Source organism: Symphalangus syndactylus, chromosome 2 (genome assembly GCF_028878055.3).
Source record: "Symphalangus syndactylus isolate Jambi chromosome 2, NHGRI_mSymSyn1-v2.1_pri, whole genome shotgun sequence".
NCBI lineage: Eukaryota > Metazoa > Chordata > Mammalia > Primates > Hylobatidae > Symphalangus > Symphalangus syndactylus.
Window position 1 is genome coordinate 65200282 of NC_072424.2, and position 22560 is coordinate 65222841.

Consider the following 22560-nt stretch of genomic DNA (forward strand, 5'->3'; position numbering starts at 1 on the left):
ACTCCAGCTTGGGTAGCCAAGGAAGAACCCATCTCTAAAAAGAATAAATAAATAATAATAAAAACCAAGTCACTCACTTGGGGTAGATATTTCCCTTTACATTACCTTGTGGCCATCAGCCTTATGTTAACTAGTCAGCTACTACGGGGATTTTGTAATCAATTTATTTTGAAGTGCATGTGAGTCCACAGGAGTAGGACTTCACATTCACATTTGTCACCTGCATTCAGAGGCGATATTATAAGAAAGAACCTTGAGAAACTGTCACACAACTGTAAGGATGTTGCGGAAGATGTCATTCATTATATAGAATCTTCTCATAGCTTTCAATCATGAATCCACCAACTAAGTCTTAAATTCTCATTGGGGTTCTACTTCTCACAGCTGGAGAGGACAGTGAATAAAGTGTAGAAATGATGAGTGTGGCCTTTGCAACCAGACTACATGAATTCCAATTATGACTTTACCACTTACTAAATCTGTGTCCCTAAAGAAGCTGCTTAACTTCCCTGTGCCTTGGTTTCCATATCTGTAAAATGGGGTTATTCATAGTCTTCACCATGTAGATAAGGCAGCATAGTGCCTGGTGCAACGGCTCAATAAAGTGGTGCTGATGTTGTTTATGATTATCATCATCATCATTGTTAGGGCCTTAGCTGAACAGCTGTGATTTCACTTGTCTAGTGGAGCAAGCTGAAGAGCTTTTATTTTTCCATACAGTATCTCATTTCCAAGCTCCTTGCTGCTCATGTTGTTGAGAAAGTTAATTTTCTTATCCAAGTGCTCTTTATGGCCATTTTGTACTGACTTTAGTCAGGATCAGGATGAGTTTTCTTAACTTTCTGATTCTCTGCTCAGAGTCTTTTCTTGTTTTGTTTTGTTTTATTTTTAAACTATTCAATCCTTCCGCATCAGTCTTAGTGACAATTAAGGTTGATTATTATGAAATGGATATTCGTTTAATCAGTATTATCTCGATTATAAACTGTATCAATTTAAAATTAGCCAAGATTTTTCCTATATTAAAATCTATGAATATTCTTTTTAAAGTCACATTATTTGAACAGATACTACTTAAAAATTTTAAAGTAGCAATTTTGATTTTTAAAAATTCTCTGGTCAAAGTTTCAGTTTATGTGAACATTTTAAAAATCCAATATAGGCTGAGCGCAGTGGCTCACGCCTGTCATCCCAGCACTCTGGGAGGCCGAGGCAGGCTGATCACCTGAGGTCAGAAGTTCGAGACCAGCCTGGCCAACATGGTGAAACCCCGTCTCTACTAAAAATACAAAAATTAGCCAGGCATGGTGGTGGGTGCCTGTAATCCCAGCTATTCAGTAGGCTGAGGCAGGAGAATCGCTTGAACCCAGGAGACAGAGGTTGCAGTGAGCCAAGATTGTGCCACTGCATTCCAGCCTGGGTGACAGAGTGAGACACTGTCTCAAAAAAAAAAAAAAAAAAATCCAATATATAGCCTGGGTAAGATAGTGAATAATTTTTTTTCTCTTTTTTTTGAGATGGAGTCTTGCTCTGTCGCCCAGGCTGGAGTGCAGTGGTGCGTTATCTGCTCACTGCAAGCTCTGCCTCCCGGGTTCACGCCATTCTCCTGGCTCAGCCTCCCGAGTAGCTGGGACTACAGGCGCCTACCACTATGCCCGGCTAATTTTTTTTGTATTTTTAGTAGAGACGGGGTTTCACTGCGTTAGCCAGGATGGTCTCAATCTCCTGACCTTGTGATCCGCCCGCCTTGGCCTCCCAAAGTGCTGGGATTACAGGCGTGAGCCACCGCGCCCGGCCGATAGTGAATTATTTTATTTTAATCAGGCCTTTATCTGCTGCAGTGAACACATTGAAATATTCTAGAAAAGAAAAGGGAGCGATGATCGTAGTTTTGTTGACTCTTAACTGAGAGAATAAAATTCCATCCTCCATGGGCTTTTAAAGTGCAAGGCAGACACCAAAGAGAGAAAGCTGCATGTTATTGTGCAAGTAAGAGTTGCGTTTGACAGCACATTTGTTAAAACCTGTAAGTCAAGATTTTTGTAGAGTTACTTCCCCCCAAGCTATTTTTGCAGGGCCCACTCACAGACAGGCAACACAGGGCTTCTTGATTTTTCTTGATAAGGCAAGTAAAAAAATCAGTTAGGTGGAATTTGTGCTTGTTTTATTATATTTTATTTCTGTTGTAATAAGAACATTAAACATCAGAGATTCCATTCTAATTTCTGCTTCTATAAGTTTGACTAGACTTGTTGAAAATTGTCCATGGAAGAAAGTATGAGGAACTTATAAAAAGTGTTTAAAAGGTAGGGGGAAGGGGAAGAAGACAAAGAAATATGCTGGGATCACATGCTTTTGCCAAACATTTGAATGTTATGATAAATTTTTTTTAAGTGATAGCATTTTTAGAGAACTAATATTATAATTAAAAACTCTAGATGGGCCAGGCGTGGTGGCTCATGCCTGTGATCCCAGCACTTTGGGAGGCTGAGGCGGGCGGATCACCTGAGGTCAGGAGTTCGAGACCAGCCTGGCTAACATGGTGAAACCCCATTTCTACTAAAAACACAAAAAATTAGCCAGGCATGGTGGTGCAAGCCTGTAATCCCAGCTACTTGGGAGGCTGAGGCAGGAGAATTGCTTGAACCCGGGAGGCAGTGAGCTGAGATTGCACCATTGCACTCCAGCTTGGAAAACAAGAGTGAAATTCCATCTCAAAAAAAAAAAAAAAAAAAAAAGACTGGGTGCAGTGGCTCACGCCTGTAATCCCAGCAGTTTGGGAGGCGAAGGCGGGTTCATCATGAGGTCAGGAGTTCAAGACCAGCCTGACCAAGATGGTGAAACCCCGTCTCTACTAAAAATACAAAAAATTAGCCGGGTGCAGTGGCAGGCGCCTGTAATCCCAGCTACTCGGGAGGCTGAGGGAGGAGAATCGCTTGAACTCGGAGGGTAGAGGCTGCAGTGGGCCGAGATTGTGCCACTGCACTCTAGCCTGGGCCACAGAATGAGACTCTGTCTCAAAAAAAAAAAAAACAAAAAAAAAACTCTAGATGATTGTGAATAAATTCTTTTTAGTAAAATGTGAATAGAGTAATTTCTAGGACATTATTAGAAAAAAAGCAAGCAGCTCTGTGTGCCTACTCTGAATGGATCCTGCAAATACAGCTTGGGGGAGGGGTCTAGAGGATTTTTTTTTTTTTCTTTTTCAGACAGGGTCTCGCCCTGTCACCCAGGCTGGAGTGCAGTGGTGCAATCTCGGTTTACCTCTGTCTCCGGGGTTCAAGTGATTCTTCTACCTCAGCCTTCTTAGTAGCTGGGACTACAGACACGCGCCACTACGCCTGGCTAATTTTTTTGTATTTTTAGTAGAGACGGGGTTTCACCATCTTGGCCAGGCTGGTCTCGAATTCCTGGCCTCAAGTGATCCGCCTGCCTCGGCCTCCCAAAGTGCTGGGATTACAGGCGTGAGCCACTGTGCCCAGCCTTAGAATATTTTTTTTTATTATTTTTTCTTTTTCTTTTTTTTTTTGAGACGGAGTCTGGCTCTGTCACCTAGGCTGGAGTGCAGTGGCATGATCTCCGCTCACTGCAAGCTCCGCCTCCCGGGTTCACGCCACTCTCCTGCCTCAGCCTCCCGAGTAGCTGGGACTACAGGCACCCGCCACCACGCCCCGCTAATTTTTTGTATTTTTAGTAGAGACGGGGTTTCACCGTGTTAGCCAGGAAGGTCTCTTATCCCTTGACCTTGTGATCCATCCGCCTCGGCCTCCCAAAGTACTGGGATTACAGGCGTGAGCCACCGCACCCGGCCCAGCCTTAGGATATTTTTAATTGTAGGTTTTAATAAGTATTGCATGTCAAATGCAACTTTTATTTTGTTTTTTGTTTTTTGTTTTTTTTTTATTATACTTTAGGGTTTTAGGGTACATGTGCACAATGTGCAGGTTTGTTACATATGTATCCATGTGCCATGTTGATTTCCTGCACCCATTAACTCGTCATTTAGCATTAGGTGTATCTCCTCATGCTGTCCCTCCCCCCTGCCCCCACCTCACAACAGTCCCCGGAGCGTGATGTTCCCCTTCCTGTGTCCATGAGTTCTCATTGTTCAATTCCCACCTATGAGTGAGAACATGCGGTGTTTGGTTTTTTGTCCTTGCGATAGTTTACTGAGAATGATGGTTTCCAGTTTCATCCATGTCCCTACAAAGGACACGAACTCATCATTTTTTATGGCTGCATAGTATTCCATGGTGTATATGTGCCACATTTTCTTAATCCAGTCTATCGTTGTTGGACATTTGGGTTGGTTCCAACTCTTTGCTATTGTGAATAGTGCCGCAATAAACATACGTGTGCATGTGTCTTTATAGCAGCATGATTTATAGTCCTTTGGGTATATACCCAGTAATGGGATGGCTGGGTCAAATGGTATTTCTAGTTCTAGATCCCTGAGGAATCGCCACACTGACTTCCACAATGGTTGAACTAGTTTACAGTCCCACCAACAGTGTAAAAGTGTTCCTATTTCTCCACATCCTCTCCAGCACCTGTTGTTTCCTGATTTTTTAATGATGGCCATTCTAACTGGTGTGAGATGGTATCTCACTGTGGTTTTGATTTGCATTTCTCTGATGGCCAGTGATGAGGAGCATTTCTTCATGTGTTTTTTGGCTGCATAAATGTCTTCTTTTGAGAAGTGTCTGTTCATGTCCTCTGCCCACTTTTTGATGGGGTTGTTTGTTTTTTTCTTGTAAATTTGTTTGAGTTCATTGTAGATTCTGGATATTAGCCCTTTGTCAGATGAGTAGGTTTCAAAAATTTTCTCCCATTGTGTAGGTTGCCTGTTCACTCTGATGATAGTTTCTTTTGCTGTGCAGAAGCTCTTTAGTTTAATGAGATCCCATTTGTCGATTTTGGCTTTTGTTGCCATTGCTTTTGGTGTTTTAGACATGAAGTCCTTGCCCACGCCTATGTCCTGAATGGTATTGCCTAGGTTTTCTTGTAGGATTTTAATGGTTTTAGGTCTAACATATAAGTCTTTAATCCATCTTGAATTAATTTTTGTATAAGGTGTAAGGAAGGGATCCAGTTGCAGCTTTCTACATATGGCTAGCCAGTTTTCCCAGCACCATTTATTAAATAGGGAATCCTTTCCCCATTTCTTGTTTTTGTCAGGTTTGTCAAAGATCAGATAGTTGTAGCTATGCGGCATCATTTCTGAGGGCTCTGTTCTGTTCCATTGATCTTTGTCTCTGTTGTGGTACCAGTACCATGCTGTTTTGGTTACTGTAGCCTTGTAGTACAGTTTAAAGTCAGGTAGCGTGATGCCTCCAGCTTTGTTCTTTTGGCTTAGGATTGACTTGGTGATGCGGGCTCTTTTTTGGTTCCATATGAACTTTAAAGTAGTTTTTTCCAATTCTGTGAAGAAAGTCATTGGTAGCTTGATGGGGATGGCATTGAATCTATAAATTACCTTGGGCAGTATGGCCATTTTCACGATATTGATTCTTCCAACCCATGAGCATGGAATGTTCTTCCATTTGTTTGTATCCTCTTTTATTTCATTGAGCAGTGGTTTGTAGTTCTCCTTGAAGAGGTCCTTCACATCCCTTGTAAGTTGGATTCCTAGGTATTTTATTCTCTTTGAAGCAATTGTGAATGGGAGTTCACTCATGATTTGGCTCTCTGTTTGTCTGTTATTGGTGTACAAGAATGCTTGTGATTTTTGTACATTAATTTTGTATCCTGAGACTTTGCTGAAGTTGCTAATCAGCTTAAGGAGATTTTGGGCTGAGACAATGGGGTTTTCTAGATATACAATCATGTCATCTGCAAACAGGGACAATTTGACTTCCTCTTTTCCTAATTGAATACCCTTTATTTCCTTCTCCTGCCTGATTGCTCTGGCCAGAACTTCCAGCACTATGTTGAATAGGAGCGGTGAGAGAGGGCATCCCTGTCTTGTGCCAGTTTTCAGAGGGAATGCTTCCAGTTTTTGCCCATTCAGTATGATATTGGCTGTGGGTTTGTCGTAGATAGCTCTTATTATTTTGAGATATGTCCCATCAATACCTAATTTATTGAGAGTTTTTAGCATGAAGGGTTGTTGAATTTTGTCAAAGACCTTTTCTGCATCTATTGAGATAATCATGTGGTTTTTGTCTTTGGTTCTGTTTATATGCTGGATTACATTTATTGATTTGCGTATGTTGAACCAGCCTTGCATCCCAGGGATGAAGCCCACTTGATCATGGTGGATAAGCTTTTTGATGTGCTGCTGGATTCGGTTTGCCAGTATTTTATTGAGGATTTTTGCATCAATGTTCATCAAGGATATTGGTCTGAAATTCTCTTTTTTGGTTATGTCTCTGCCAGGTTTTGGTATCAGGACGATGCTGGCTTCGTAAAATGTGTTAGGCAGGATTCCCTCTTTTTCTATCAATTGGAATAGTTTCAGAAGGAATGGTACCAGTTCCTCCTTGTACCTCTGGTAGAATTCAGCTGTGAATCCATCAGGTCCTGGACTCTTTTTGGTTGGTAAGCTATTGATTATTGCCACAATTTCAGAACCTGTTATTGGTCTATTCAGAGATTCAACTTCTTCCTGGTTTAGTCTTGGGAGGGTGTATTTGTCGAGGAATTTATCCATTTCTTCTAGATTTTCTAGTTTATTTGCATAGAGGTGTTTGTAGTATTCTCTGATGGTAGATCGGTGGTGATATCCCCTTTTTCGTTTTTTATTGCATCTATTTGATTCTTCTCTCTTTTCTTCTTTATTAGTCTTGCTAGCAGTCCATCAATTTTGTTGATCTTTTCAAAAAACCAGCTCCTGGATTCATTAATTTTTTGAAGGGTTTTTTGTGTCTCTATTTCCTTCAGTTCTGCTCTGATTTTAGTTATTTCTAGCCTTCTGCTAGCTTTTGAATGTGTTTGCTCTTGCTTTTCTAGTTCTTTTAATTGTGATGTTAGAGTGTCAATTTTGGATCTTTCCTGCTTTCTCTTGTGGGCATTTAGTGCTATAAATTTCCCTCTACACACTGCTTTGAACGTGTCCCAGAGATTCTGGTATGTTGTGTCTTTGTTCTCGTTGGTTTCAAAGAACATCTTTATTTCTGCCTTCATTTCATTATGTACCCAATAGTCATTCAGGAGCAGGTTGTTCAGTTTCCATGTAGTTGAGCGGTTTTGACTGAGTTTCTTAATCCTGAGTTCTAGTTTGATTGCACTGTGGTCTGAGAGACAGTTTGTTATAATCTCTGTTCTTTTACATTTGCTGAGAAGAGCTTTACTTCCAACTATGTGGTCAATTTTGGAATAGGTGTGGTGTGGTGCTGAAAAAAATGTATATTCTGTTGATTTGGGGTGGAGAGTTCTGTAGATGTCTATTAGGTCCACTTTATGTAGAGCTGAGTTCAATTCCTGGATATCCTTGTTAACTTTCTGTCTCGTTGATCTGTCTAATGCTGACAGTGGGGTGTTAAAATCTCCCATTATTATTGTGTGGGAGTTTAAGTCCCTTTGTAGGTCACTGAGGACTTGCTTTATGAATCTGGGTGCTCCTGTGTTGGGTGCATATATATTTAGGATAGTTAGCTCTTCTTGTTGAATTGATCCCTTTACCATTATGTAATGGCCTTCTTTGTCTCTTTTGATCTTTGTTGGTTTAAAGTCTATTTTATCAGAGACTAGGATTGCAACCCCTGCCTGTTTTTGTTTTCCAGTTGCTTGATAGATCTTCCTCCATCCCTTTATTTTGAGTCTATGTGTGTCTCTGCACGTGAGATGGGTTTCCTGAATACAGCACACTGATGGGTCCTGACTCCTTATCCAGTTTGCCAGTCTGTGTCTTTTGATTGGAGCATTTAGCCCATTTACATTAAACGTTAATATTGTTATGTGTGAATCTGATCCTGTCATTATGATGTTAGTTGGTTATTTTGCTCGTTAGTTGCTATAGTTTCTTCCTAGCCTCGATGGTCTTTACAATTTGGCATGTTTTTGCAGGGGCTGGTACCGGTTGTTCCTTTCCATGTTTAGTGCTTCCTTCAGGAGCTCTTTTAGGGCAGGCCTGGTGGTGACAAAATCACTCAGCGTTTGCTTGTCTGTAAAGTATTTTATTTCTCCTTCACTTATGAAGCTTAGTTTGGCGGGATAGGAAATTCTGGGTTGAAAATTCTTTTCTTTAAGAATGTTGAATATCGGCCCCCACTCTCTTCTGGCTTGTAGAGTTTCTGCTGAGAGATCAGCTGTTAGTCTGATGGGCTTCCCTTTGTGGGTAACCCGACCTTTCTCTCTGGCTGCCCTTAACATTTTTTCCTTCATTTCAACTTTGGTGAATCTGACAATTATGTGTCTTGGAGTTGCCCTTCTCGAGGAGTATCTTTGTGGCGTTCTCTGTATTTCCTGAATCTGAATGCTGGCCTGCCTTGCTAGATTGGGGAAGTTCTCCTGGATAATATCTTGCAGAGTGTTTTCCAACTTGGTTCCATTCTCCCCATCATTTTCAGGTACACCAATCAGACGTAGGTTTGGTCTTTTCACATAGTCCCAAATTTCTTGGAGGCTTTGTTCATTTCTTTTTATTCTTTTTTCTCTAAACTTCCCTTCTCTCTTCATTTCATTCATTTCATCTTCTATCAGCGATACCCTTTCTTCCAGTTGATCGCATCTGCTACTGAGGCTTCTGCATTCTTCGCGTAGTTCTCGAAACTTGGCTTTCAGCGCCATCATCTCCTTTAAGCCCTTCTCTCCATTGGTTATTCTAGTTATCCATTCTTCTAATTTTTTTTCAAAGTTTTTAACTTCTTTGCTATTGTTTTGAATTTCCTCTCGTAGCTCAGAGTAGTTTGATCGTCTGAAGCCTTCTTCTCTCAACTCATCAAAGTCATCCTCCATCCAGCTTTGTTCCGTTGCTGGTGAGGAACTGCGTTCCTTTGGAGGAGGAGAGGTGCTCTGTTTTTTAGAGTTTCCAGTTTTTTTGGTCTGTTTTTTCCCCATCTTTGTGGTTTTGTCTACTTTTTGTCTTCGATGATGATGATGTACAGATGGGTTTTTGGTGTGGATGTCCTTTCTGTTTGTTAATTTTCCTTCTACCAGACAAGACCCTCAGCTGCAGGTCTGTTGGAGTTTACTAGAGGTCCACTCCAGACCCTGTTTGGCTGGGTGTCAGCACCGGTGGCTGCAGAACAGCGGATTTTCGTGAGACCACAAATTCAGCTGTCTGATAGTTCCTCTGAAAGTTTTGTCTCAGAGGAGTACCCAGTTGAATGAGGTGTCAGTCTGTCCCTACTGGGGGGGTGCCTCCCAGTTAGGCTGCTCAGGGGTGAGGGACCCACTTTAGGAGGCAGTCTGTCCGTTCTCAGATCTCCAGCTGCGTGCTGGGAGAACCACTACTCTCTTCAAAGCTGTCAGTCAGACAGGGACATTTAAGGCTGTGGAGGTTCTCGCTGAGTTTTTAGTTGTCTGTGCCCTGCCCCCAGAGGTGGAGCCTACAGAGGCAGGCAGGCCTCCTTGAGCTGTGGTGGGCTCCACCCAGTTCGAGCTTCCTGGCTGCTTTGTTTACCTAAGCAAGCCTGGGCAATGGCGGGCGCCCCTCCCCCAGCCTCGTTGCTGCCTTGCAGCGTGATCTCAGACTGCTGTGCTAGCAATCAGCAAGACTCTGTGGGCATAGGACCCTCCGAGCCAGGTGCGGGACACAATCTCCCAGTGTGCCGTTTTCCAGGCCCGTTGGAAAAGCGCAGTATTAGGACGGGACTGACCCGATATTCCAGGTGCCGTCTGTTTCCCCTTTCTTTGACTAGGGAAGGGAACTCCCTGACCCCTTGCGCTTCCCGAGTGAGGCAATGCCTCGCCCTGCTTCGGCTCGCGCACAGTGCGCTTCGCCGACTGTCCTGAACCCACTGTTAGGCACTCCCTAGTGAGATGAAACCGGTACCTCAAGCAGAAATGCAGAAATCACCCGTCTTCTGTGTCGCTGGGGCTGGGAGCTGGAGACCGGAGCTGTTCCTATTCGGCCATCTTGGCTCCACCCTCTAACCTAACCGCAACTTTTATTTTGGAGAACATATGCAAATGTATTCCTGTTTCTTGTTGCTGTTGTACAAATCTTAAAAGACTTTAAAGACTGCATTTTCATATTGATTCCTAAAACAAAACTTAACAAGCAAGGGGGAAAAAACTCTATGAGGGTAGACAAGAGACCTATTTGATATAATAGATAATAGTGTATGGAAGAATAAAGCAGGAGGAGGAGTAATGCTTAAACAGCAGTATGGGTAAAATTAAAACAGGATACATGTTACATTTATGAATAAAAATTTGTTAGTTGTAATACAATGATAATAGTTGATAGTACTCGTGAAGTAATTATTTTTGTCATTTAAAAGAGTCTAGAAAGCATATAATTAGGCTACATATAAATGTCTGAGAATTCAGATGCACCTTTTTCTCTTCAGATAGATGTCGTTCTTTTATGCTATACTGATAAACCCACACCACAACCATTTCTGGTGACATCTTGGGCAACACGGTATAGTGGTTAAGAGCTGGGCTGTGGGGCCCAGATGGTTTGGGATCCACCATGATGCTACCCCTTATTAGCTGCATATACTTAGACAATTTACTTACCTTACTATTCTTTGATTTTCTCATTTGTACTTATCCCTTTTTGTATTTGTAAGTATTTAATGTGGTGCTTAGCCCATAGTAAGAATAAATATAATTATTTCTTTTTTTTTTTTTTGAGATGGAGTCTTGCTCTGTTGCCCAAGCTGGAGTGCAGTGGCTCGATCTTGGCCCACTGTAACCTCCGCTCCCGAGTTCAAGTGATTCTCCTGCCTCAGCCTCCCGAGTAGCTGGGACTACAGGCGCGTGCCACCACGCCTGGCTAATTTTTTGTATTTTTAGTAGAGATGGGGTTTCACCATGTTAGCCAGGATGGTGTTGATCTCCTGACCTCATGATCCACCTGCCTCAGCCTCCCAAAGTGCTGGGATTACAGGCGTGAGCCACCATGCTTGGCCAAATATAATTATTTGAAATTCAGTGTTTAGAAACTTATTTTCAGACCATGATTGTTGTACCAGATATATTGTTTTTCTTTCAATGCTGTGACTTTTAAGATTTTCTGCATTCTTCAATGTGATTTTTTTATTTTTTCATACTTTATTCCTTGTATCAATAGATTAAGAAAGTAAAAGTTTCCCAAGTGTTGATTTATAATGTTTGTGTCACATGAAAAGTTCAGTTTCACAAAGAATAACATTCAGTGATCTATTTAAATGTAATTTTAATCCTTATTTTAAGCTAAGGGCTTTACAATAAGCTAAATACACACAAACCTATATATCCTGAACTGCAAAAGCAGTTTCCATAGCCATGTATGTTTTAATCAAGTACACATTTCCACAATGAACAAGTACTTACAAATATATTAATAGAATACTATCCCAAGTGCTTATCCTGTCATCAACTTTTAAAACTATTCTTGCTACTGAAAGCATTTATTCTGAGAAGATTTAATCTGATATGGGAAAATGAGTTCTCCTAAAACTTAACAGATGGTATTTTATAAGCCTCAGAAGGTTTTAAATCAAAAATGCCTTCCAACAAGCATTCACATGAAATTTTTAGTTTCTTGAAAAATAATCACTCTTGTTATATGAAGAAAAGAATATTAAGACAAATTATCTTTTAAGACAGATGAAAATTCTTACAAAGAACCGTATTTTTCTATATCATCTCCTTAGAAGGATCACAAACCAGTTCACTACCTTTAATAACCTTTCAGTTTACTGTTGTCTAAAAACTTTAGGATACATGAAGCATGTCTTAGTTATCATAAAGTCAAAGATGTCTTTTAGATCTTGCATAATAAATAGCTACAGTATAGCTTACAATGGCACAAATATAGCTAACATATAAATACTACTTCATCCTTTAGATAGTCAAAAGTCAGAAAGAAATAAATGGTCAGAAAGAAATAAAGTACAAGGTACCTTAACTTATTAGGTGTGATCGTTGAAACCCAAGAAGTATTTCAAGTATGCTTATTATGTAAAGACAGGCGATTAAAGGCTCAAAGATCACCGTAAAATTGAAGGCATGAAAATAAAAGCTGAAAACTTTGTGTTTCTCCATCTTTCATTTACATGGCTTGATATCTATCAGGACTTTACTATAGAAAATATACAGTTAATATATGTACTTCCCCCAGACGATAATGAAGTTTCAGAAAGTACAAAAGGTGTCAAGATCCATAGTTTACTTTGTCAAATGGTTGCCAGTTCATTTCAGTTCTGCATTCATAGTAATCAAGTCTTCAACCCTAGCAAACTTCCTTGGGTCCCTTCAAATCAAGAAAACAATATTGTAAACTTGTACTCAACCTTGTCTTCCAAGTCACATTGCCTTGTGAGTCATTTCAGTGATGAACTCTATGACAGGGTCTTCAAGAATATCCCCTAAACCATATGGCATACATCACAGGTGAGATCTCACTAGCTTGCCAACCTGCAGTGCCCTGCTGGCTCACTCCTAACAGGTTTTTCTCAATGTGATTTTATTAAATCTTGTTATCAACATAATTTTCAGAGGAACCCCTAATTAATTTTATCATTGAGGAATAGGAAAATAACAGCTATACAAAAACAGATTCTTGAGGATCCATTTCTCAAGAATGCAATTATATTTAAATCTAAGAATACCTGTATACATTTAAGAAAAATTATATCTATTGTATTTCAAAAGATTCATCCATTTCACAAATATCTTGGGAGCCCCATACATATGCTGGTACTGTTCTAGGTGTTGAGGATCTTGCGGAGAACAGACTGCTTGCTGTCATTGAGCCTACTTTCAGAGGATGTGGGAAGCAGGTATGGTCTGAAACACATATGATTTTTATAGTATAATTATAAAAATATTAATGCAAATTATGTTGTTTTCACAGTCAGATATAATTACTGGTGCTCAAGAAGTGGAAATGATGACAAAACAGTTAGGAGCCCATCTGGAACAACTAAAAATGACTATAAAATCAAAGATAGCGGTCCCAACATCACAAGTCTTTGTAAGTATTTGTCATAAACTTTGACCTTAAGGTGAATTTCCTTTTGAGCCCTATAATATTGGATCGCAAGTCATTATAATTATATTTAATTTCTAAAAATATAATGTTTTGTATAAGTTGATCCTGTTCTTTATGGTTACTTTGCCATAATAGTATGCTGTAAGTTGGATGAGAGAATTCCCCTACAGAAGCAACTGCTACTGAAGGAACTGCAACTGTGTAGTATGATAACCAAATCAGTATTGGCTGTGACAACAGAAATAATCATTGTACTGTGGTTGAAAATGTGTTCATAGTAGCTGGTCAGAAATTGCCTCCAGTACAGAGATTATGTAACTTGTGACCTTTCTGAAAAGACAGATAATAATCACTTTGTTTACCAGGCCTTCACTTATATTGATTTTCTGATTATCTGCACCATTTTATGGACAAACCTGGCAAACCTTATCTGGATAAGGAGGTATAAAATGTATATGCAGTATTTTATGTATGTATGTATGTATGTATGTATGTATTTGAGATGGAGTCTCGCTTTGTCGCCCAGGCTGGAGTGCAGTGGCGAGATTTCGGCTTACTGCAAGCTCCGCCTCCTGGGTTCATGCCATTCTCCTAGCTCAGCTTCCCAAGTAGCTGGGACTACAGGCGCCCGCCACCATGCCCAGCTAATTTTTTTTTTGTATTTTTAGTAGGGATGGGATTTCACTGTGTTAGCCAGGATGGTCTCGATCTCCTGACCTGGTGATCTGCCCGCCTCGGCCTCCCAAAGTGCTGGGATTACAGGCATGAGCCAACGCGCCCGGCCTATATGAAGTATTATTATAGAGGATATGAGGCTGTAATAACTTACTGAAGTCATCCCCAGTATTTGGTTTAAAAACCAAGAAACAAAAGGCTAAATTGTTTAACTTAGATGTGGGGCCTTATTGATTTTTTCATTTGTTCTGTAAGTCAGTGACCTTTAATATGAATAAGAAACATATCTCACTGGCCTAAAATCTTTAACTTGCAGCTCACAAAACATGGCCCAAGATATATCTCTATACTTTCCAGGTTCTTTTGAGCAATGATTGGGCCAGAAAAAAATCTAATTATAATGAGTTATATTTAGCTTTTTAATTTATTTTTTACTTTCTTAATATTGTTATATTTTATTAGATGATCAGTCAGGAAAACAAACAAAAAAATGGTCTTCAGTGACACTTTTGTGTTCATTCTCCTCTAAACACATCTTCAGCATCTGATTTTTGGTACTTATGAAGGTGTTTTTTTCTGTATAAATAGGTGTTAACTTGGTGTCCTTGCAGGGTGCGTGGGGGGAACTTTCTATTTTGCCATCTTGCTCCACCCTCCTATTTTTTTTTTTTTTATTTTTGCTCTTGTTTTTTTTAGTTTTGCTCTTGTTGCCCAGGCTGGAGTGCAATGGCCTGATCTCAACTCACTGCAACCTCCGCCTCCTGGGTTCAAGCGATTCTCCTGCCTCAGCCTCCTGCGTAGCTGGGATTATAGGTGCCCACCACCACGCCCGGCTAATTTTTGTATTTTTAGTAGAGACGGGGTTTCGCCATGTTGGCCAGGCTGGTCTTGAACTCCTGACCTCAGGTGATCCGCCCACCTTAGCCTCCCAAAATGCTGGGATTACAGGCATGAGCTTCTGTGCCTGGCCCTATTTTTTTTTTTCTTAAGACATTTTTCCCTTGGTTTTTTGAGATGAAGAGTTCACAAATCTTTCTTAGGTTATCACATGTGTTTGGCTTTTTAAAGTAAACTAACTTTATAATAATCATACTAAAATAAAATGCTTTGAAATAAAATGCAAGTTTATTTTCTCATAATTTATGAGTTAAATTTCTATCTAAAGTCTACTGTCTAAGTTCGTAGGACTTTTGCTTAGGGAGAATTAACTTCTTTACAAATGACAATTGTATTTATCTTAAAGAGTACAGTGATTTATAATTTTATTACACAGTTGCATTTTGAATATATTTTTTTCTCTTCCTCAGCCTATCTTCATTGCACTTTCTACTCTGTGGACCAGCTTGCAAGACGAAACTATTGTGATTGGTATCCTCAGTAATTTATTCACTCACATTCAGCCATTCTTGGGTGCTCACGAACTATACTTCCCTGAGAGAGTGATGCAATGTCATCTTAATGGAGTGACTGTGAAAACTGATGTGTGTAGAATGAAAGAACACATGGGTAATGAAAATCATCCATTATTTCCTCTTCTTTTTAAAATTACCTCTAGAATAAAGTCACTCTTTTGTTCTAAAAATTTCATATCTTTCTGATACAGCATTAAATATTTTTCTTGATTATAAAGTACTAATGAGGGCCGGGTATGGTGGCTCACGCCTGTAATCCCAGCACTTTGGGGGGCCGAGGTGGGTGGATCACCTGAGGCCAGGAGTTCGAAACCAACCTGGCCAACATGGCAAAACTCTGTCTCTACTAAAAATACAAAAATTAGCCGGGCATGGTGGCGGGCGCCTGTAATCCCAGCTACCGGGGAGGCTAAGGCAGGAGAATCACTTGAACCCAGAGGGGCAGAGGTTGCAGTGAGCCAAGATTGTGCCATTGCACTCTAGCCTGGGTGATAGAGTGAGACTCCATATCAAAAAAAAAAAAAAAAAAAGCACTAATGTTCATGAGAGGAGATGTGGAAAACAGAAAAAATGTAAACTGAATAACTTACTATCCAGCAATAACCATTCCTAGTATTACTGTTCATGTTTTGGTTAACAATCATTTTTTGTGCAGATGTGTTTCTATTGCAGTCCTAGTAATTTTATTACTATTTGTTGGAGAAAAGAATATTAATCCTTGCTATTTTGTTGCAAATAAAGCTCCATTTCTTTAGAATGTTATTTGTTATATATCTACCTCAGATTCAAGTTGGGAATTTACAAACCAATAAATGTTATCCCTGTAAAATTAATTGAGCTTATTTAGGTCCTTTAGAAGATGCATTGATTCTTACAGAAAAACAATCTTTATCAATAAACTTTAAACCATTTTAGACCCTTCTATCTTCGCTAAAGACACTTTAACATTTATGAGGAATGCCAAAAAAGAGCCTGGGACTTGAGATGTTGATGTTGCATAAAAAGAGAGTTTTTCCAGAAAATGAAATTAATAATTTACTCTATGAATTTTCTTTTCAAATTCTATTTTTTAAGATGAAAAATAAAAATATAGCAGTGATTTCCTAAACTATTAGAATACATAAAAACTGAAAACTAAATCAGAAACTAAAATATATCCTTTCAGTTCAAGTTTTTTATTACTCATTTCATTTCATTAAAGCAGCATATGTAAGCAAATATTAAATGAAATTGAAAAGTTAAAGTAGCTCCAGCAGTGTATATTAAGCCAACCATATTGGCAAGACTGTTTACCTGCAACTTCTTAGATTTAGATGGGTCATTTTCTACCATACGTCAGAACTTTTTATTCACTAGAACACTATTAAATTACTGCTCCAGTGAATTGGTCAAGCCAGTGTTCTTCTAAAAGAATTTCATTTACACCTGCCACATATTGTCATTATTAGAGGCTTTCAGGCATATCAGGAAAAAAAGAGAGAGAATTTATTTTCTCTAAATTATGCATTTACTTTTAGTGGTAGCCACAAGATCATTTGTGATGCCTGCTTTTTGGGTTTAGAACCAGGCACAGAAGTGTACGTGGGATTGTGAAAGCTAAGAAACTTCAGGAACAATGTTTTAAAATACATGGTATTATTTGTGTAAAAATTTATTCAGTTTGCTTATCAAATGTAAATAGGTAAGCTAACCAACAGTAGGAAGAATTTTTAAAAATATAAAGAACAAAGATTACACACCTTGTTATCAAAATCAGGTAACATTTTCTTGACTGTCTGCTCAGAACCTTCTCTGTTGTTTCAAGAAGCAATAGTCCTAGTTTATAAGCATCATATTAATGCCACCTAGCATATTATTAAGAACAACACTACATTGAATGAGGTCAATCTATCTCTTTCTGGGTCACATAGCAGCCAGTCTATTCTGCTCACCTCCTTGGGTTATTTACTCTGCAGCAGGAAGCACCACACACTTTCGGAAGTGCCCCAGTCAGCTTTTCTCTCAGCAGCAGAGCATGCTTGTCAGAAATGGCCTCTCCTTTCTGTTCTTCATTCTGGAGCAAAGTCCTACCTCCAAGTTTGCCCCAGAAACTTATGTGACATTATATGTCACTGAGGTCATTTGTACTTCTTTGCTTGAATAGACTTCCTCATAAATCTGGTTTTGTGAATATCAAGTTTTTGCCCATCGGGAAAAGTACAAAGCAATAAAAAGGTAATGTTTAGAATGAGCTACTGCTGATTTATTTTGGAAATTTAACCTTCTCACTGAATTAAAGCTTTTCTTCTTCTCCTTTATTTTAGAAGATAGAGTAAATGTGGCAGATTTCAGAAAACTAGAATGGCTTTTCCCAGAAACAACAGCAAATTTTGATAAACTGTTAATTCAATATCGGGGATTTTGTGCTTACACGTTTGCTGCAACAGATGGTCTTCTCCTTCCAGGTATATCATTGGAAATGAGACTGCTCTCCTTTCCCCAATTTTTTCTTTATATGGAGTTCTGTCATTGTCACTTGAATATTCACTTTAAAAACTTTATGGAATCTAATGGTGAACTAACAAAGGATCTACAAAGATGATCCAGACAAAGTCTTTATTTTGGAGGTGCTCTGGTAGATTGACATAAGCAAGAAATTGTAAGTGATTAGTAATGGAAAGTGTATATGTGTTATGAAATATGGATGCTGCAGTACCATTGACCAAGGGGATGACTCATATGGCCAATGAAGAATTCTAGAAATGTTACACAACATTGGCTGCATGCGGTGGCTCATGCCTGTAATCCCAGCACTTTGGGAGGCCAAGGCGGGTGGATCACTTGAGGTCAGGAGTTGGAGATCAGCCTGGCCAACATGGTGAAACCCTGTCTTTAGTAAAAATACAAAAATTAGCCAGGCGTGGTGGCACATGCCTGTAGTCCCAGCTACTTGGGAGGCTGAGGCAGGAGAATCACTTGAACCCGGGAGGCAGAGATTGCAGTGAGCTGAGATCACTCCACTGCACTTCAGCTGGGCAACAAAGTGAGATTTTGTCTCAAAACAAATGTTACACAACATTACTAAAAATATATCATCTTCCAAAGTAATTACTGAAAGAGCAACACTTATTGGACATGTTTGTTAAAAAATATTCTTTGTTACTTTGCAGTTATATTTCACTGGCATAGATAGGATTTCTCTGTTAGATGCCTATAAGGAAATGGCTAATATTAAGTAAAATTTCTCTATGATGTATATATTATTATAGCTTCTCCAAAATAAAGAATAAATCAGAGATAGAGATGAAAGAAATTATCATCCAAAAAGTGCTGTGTGAATTGTGAATAAGAAAAAGCCTGCCAGGGCTAGAATGAAAACAGTGTGACAAGATTGTGTCTTAATTTACTTTACACCATTAACCTTATTTTTCTTCTTTCTTCATTATTTTTTTCTTTATTTCTTTTGTTATGTTTCACAATTGGGTATTTTTTCATTAAAAATAACTATTGGGATTGTGTGTATACAGGCTAGAGAGAACACAAAATTGGCTCATTTAAAAAATGTTATTACATTTTTGATAATGGGAATAACAAAATGTTTACTGTGGGAAATTGAGAGTAATATTCTGAGGCCCAGTGAGGGTCACTTATACTGGGGAGAAAACAATCAAGAGCCATGCAGAAGTAAAATGCAGTGGATTGTAGATAGTTTCCTTTTTTTTCTCCTCCCTCCCTCTCTCCCTCCCCTCCTGCCTCCCCCTCTCCATTCCTTCCTTCCTTCCCTGTTTCACACAAATAAGAAGGGAAAGGAAAAACACGGATGTGGGGTGATGGCAGAGGAAGCACGATGTGGTTGGAAAAGCTATGGGCTAGGGTTCAGAAGAGCCTGTCCTGTGTCCTTAGTGAACTAGGTAACCTTTATGAAATCTCACACCTTCTGTGGACCTCAGTTTCTCCTCAGGAAAATGAAAAGGATCAACCAGGAGGTCTGTATGGTCCCTTCCAGGGTCTCCCAACTCTGGGTCTAAGAAGAAAGAGGGCAAAGTAGAAAAGTAGAAGAGCTTGTGGGGCCATGAGTTTCATATTCCTCTCCGAATAAGTGAATTCTGACGATTTCTGCTTACTACATTATTTCTACTTCATTATTTTCTGGGCAGCAGCAACCTGCATTACCTCAGATGTATTCTGTAGAACTTCCCTTCTTCCATTCAGGAGTGGAGACCACATGCCTTAAATCCCAGGGTAACACTGGCACTTACCAGTTAGGATCCTTTTCCGATGACTTCATTGACTTCATTGCCTACCACGCTTTCCCTCATTTGCTCCACTCCAGTGGCACTTGCTTTCTTGCTGTTGTTGAACAGTTGAAGCCCACTTTCACCTCAGAGCCTTTGCACTCTACTTGGAAAACTCTGCCTCCCAGGTTGCTAATCGCCTTGCTGCCTCATTTTATTCAGCCTTCCCTAATCACTCAATTTAAAATATCAATTGCACACTTCTTCCTTTTACTATGTATTTAACGTGCTTTATTATTTTTTTCATGTAGCACTTGTCACTCTGTGGCCTATGATATATTTGTGATTTTTTGAGAGCAGGGAATTTGTTATCTTCTATAGCCTTAGCACCAAGAACATGGTCAATAACTATTTGTTGGATAAATGAAAGAATAAATGAATAAGATAGTGTTACTCTTTCTAATACAACTTCCACAAACTATGTGGATATTTAACTATCTATGTAGTATCTTTTTACAGTGAAAAATATTTGCTAATATGCAAATTTGCATTTTGGAAAAGATGTCCCATTTTTGTAGTTCTTACTGGGTTATTTTAAACATAGTCCTTGCAATAGTTAGTTGAAGTAGCTTTGAAAAATCTGCCAGATGAGTAAGTGGCTTTTCATAAAAGATTTTTTAAATTATTATATCTGAATAGTGGAAGGTATTTTTACATAAAATACAGTTTAAAATCATACTTTAACATAAAAATATAATTAGTATGGATTTCACATATCATTTAAAAAATGTATAAATTAAAATGCTAATTATAACATTTTAGCAAAATAAAAGCATAAGTGATATGTTAAAAATGGAGTGGAAGGGGCTGGGCATGGTGGCTCATGCCTGTAATCCCAGCACTTTGGGAAGCCAAGGTGGGTGGATCACCTGAGGTCAGGAGTTCAAGACCAGCCTGACCAATTTGGTGAAACCCCGTCTCTATTAAAAATACAAAAATTAGCCGCGTGTGGTGGTGCACACCTGTAATCCCAGCTACTCAGGAGGCTGAGACAGGAGAATTGCTTGAACCCAGGAGGCAGAGGTTGCAGCGAGCTGAGATCACGCCACTGGACTCCAGCCTGGGTGACAGAGCAAGACTTTGTCTCAAAAAAAAAAAAAAAAAAAGGAGTAGAAGGGCCAGGAACAGTGGCTCATGCCTGTAATCCCAGCACTTTGGGAGGCCGAGGTGAGCAGATCGCTTGAGTCCAGGAGTTCGAGACCAGCCTGGGTGACGTGGTGAAACCCCATCTCTACAAAAAAGGTTAGCTAGGTTGAGGGACACATGCCTGTAGTCCCAGCTACTTGGGAGGGTAAGGCAGGAGGATCCCTTGAGCCTGGGATGTTGATTCTGCAGTGAGCTGAGACTGCGCCACTGCATTCCAGCCAGGTTGATAAGAGTGGGACACAGTCTCAAAAAAAAAAAAACTTGGAGTGGATGAGGAATGGCTCTATGGTATGTTACAAACACAGAGTAACAATTTTTCTTTTTCTTTTTGAGACAGTCTTGCTCTGTCACTCAGGCTAGAGTGCAATGGCACGATCTCAGCTCACTGCAACCTCTGCCTCCCAGGTTCAAGCTATTCTCCTACCTCAGCCCCCTGAGTAGCTGGGATTACAGGCGCACACCACCATGCCCATCTAATTTTAGTATTTTTAGTAGAGACGGGGTTTCACCTTGTTGGTCAGGCTGCTCTTGAACTCCTGACCTCAGGTGGTCTGCCTGATTTGGCCTCCCAAAGTGCTGGAATTACAGGCGTGAGCCACCGTGCCTGGCCAGAATAACAATATTTCATAAGTGATCAAGACATTTCATATCTAATTCTTTTTTTATTTTCAGGAAATCCAGCAATTGGAATTTTAAAATATAAAGAAAAATATTACACATTCAATAGTAAAGATGCTGCATATTCATTTGCAGAAAATCCTGAACATTATATTGATATAGTTAGAGAAAAGGCCAAAAAAAATACAGAGTTAATTCAGCTATTGGAACTTCATCAACAGTTTGAAACACTTATTCCATATTCTCAGGTAAGCAGGATCAATATTTTACGAATTTATGACATTTAAAAATATAGTTAATTTAAAAGTTATATTTTGTTGTAGAATGCTTCCCAGTCAGATGAGGGTCTTTACAGGTTGTCTGAAAGGGATTCACATCTGAAGATGAAAACTAATTGAATCAATAAAGAATAATGAAAACAGGATATGGAGTCAAATTGATGAATTAGGAAATGGGGAAAATCTGAATCAGAAAGACTTCATTGACTTATAAATAATTGAAGCTGCAGTATATTTCTGTATCTAAAATTGGAGGATCTCAACACAGATAACACAGATAGTAACTTATACTCAGCTGCAAAACTATTTAACAGGTTTAAATTGTAGTAGTCTGAAAGGCCACAGAATGGATCTCAAGGTGGGTTTCTTGTATGTCTGTGCCTATTAATTAATTCATTCATCTTATTTAGTAAGCCACTTATTGTGTGTCAGTAATTATTCTTGGCATAAGGGATTTCATGAAACAAAACAGATAAAAATCTCTACCGGTTTGGAACTCACATTTGAATGCTGTATATTCACACGTTCTTCCTCTTTGTCTCTCATTTTCATTGTTCATCTCTTTTTTTGTTCTTTTTAGAGGCAAGGTCTCACACTGTCACCCAGGATGGAGAGCAGTGGCACAATCATAGCTCACTGTAGCTTCCAACTCCTGGGTTCAAGGGATCGTCTTGCCTCAGTCTCTCAAGTAGCTGGGACACAGGCAAGTGCCACCATGCCTGGCTAATTTTTTAAAAAAACTTCTTTTTTATAGAGATAGGGTCTCGCCATGTTGCCCGGGCTGGTCTCAAACTTGTGGCTTCAAGTTATCCTCCCGCCTTGGCATCCGAAAGTTTTGGGATTATAGGCATGAGCCACCATGCCCAGCCTGTTGTTCATCTCTTAAGTGGTCTTTCTGTCTCGCCTCTCTCTTGTTGAATTCCTCTCTTTTAAACTCACTAAAATGAAAACATTTTGAAATACATGGTTTAAAATGTCTATTGTTTCCTTTTTTTTTTTTTTGCCAAGTCTTTGCTCTGTTGCCCAGGCTGGAGTGCAGTGGCGCGATCTCGGCTCACTGCAACTTT

The 22560-nt window shown here is 39.5% G+C and overlaps 1 protein-coding gene across 13 annotated transcripts in view; it reads left to right on the forward strand.

Moving 5' to 3' along the window:
* CFAP206 (cilia and flagella associated protein 206) overlaps positions 1-22560 on the forward strand; it is a 75423-nt gene that overhangs the window by 21862 nt on the left and 31001 nt on the right. For 11 of the 13 annotated variants that reach the window (XR_010116017.1, XM_063619128.1, XM_063619108.1 and 8 more), the window contains exons 8-11: positions 12953-13072; positions 15073-15271; positions 17481-17621; positions 21270-21463. Coding sequence is in view for 12 of the 13 variants with exons in the window: in XM_063619128.1 (XP_063475198.1) it covers positions 12953-13072; positions 15073-15271; positions 17481-17621; positions 21270-21463 (654 nt within the window). In the remaining variant the exon portion in view is untranslated. The remainder of the gene's footprint in view (positions 1-12952; positions 13073-15072; positions 15272-17480; positions 17622-21269; positions 21464-22560) is intronic. The other 2 variants (XM_063619116.1, XM_063619146.1) reach the window with 1 other exon arrangement.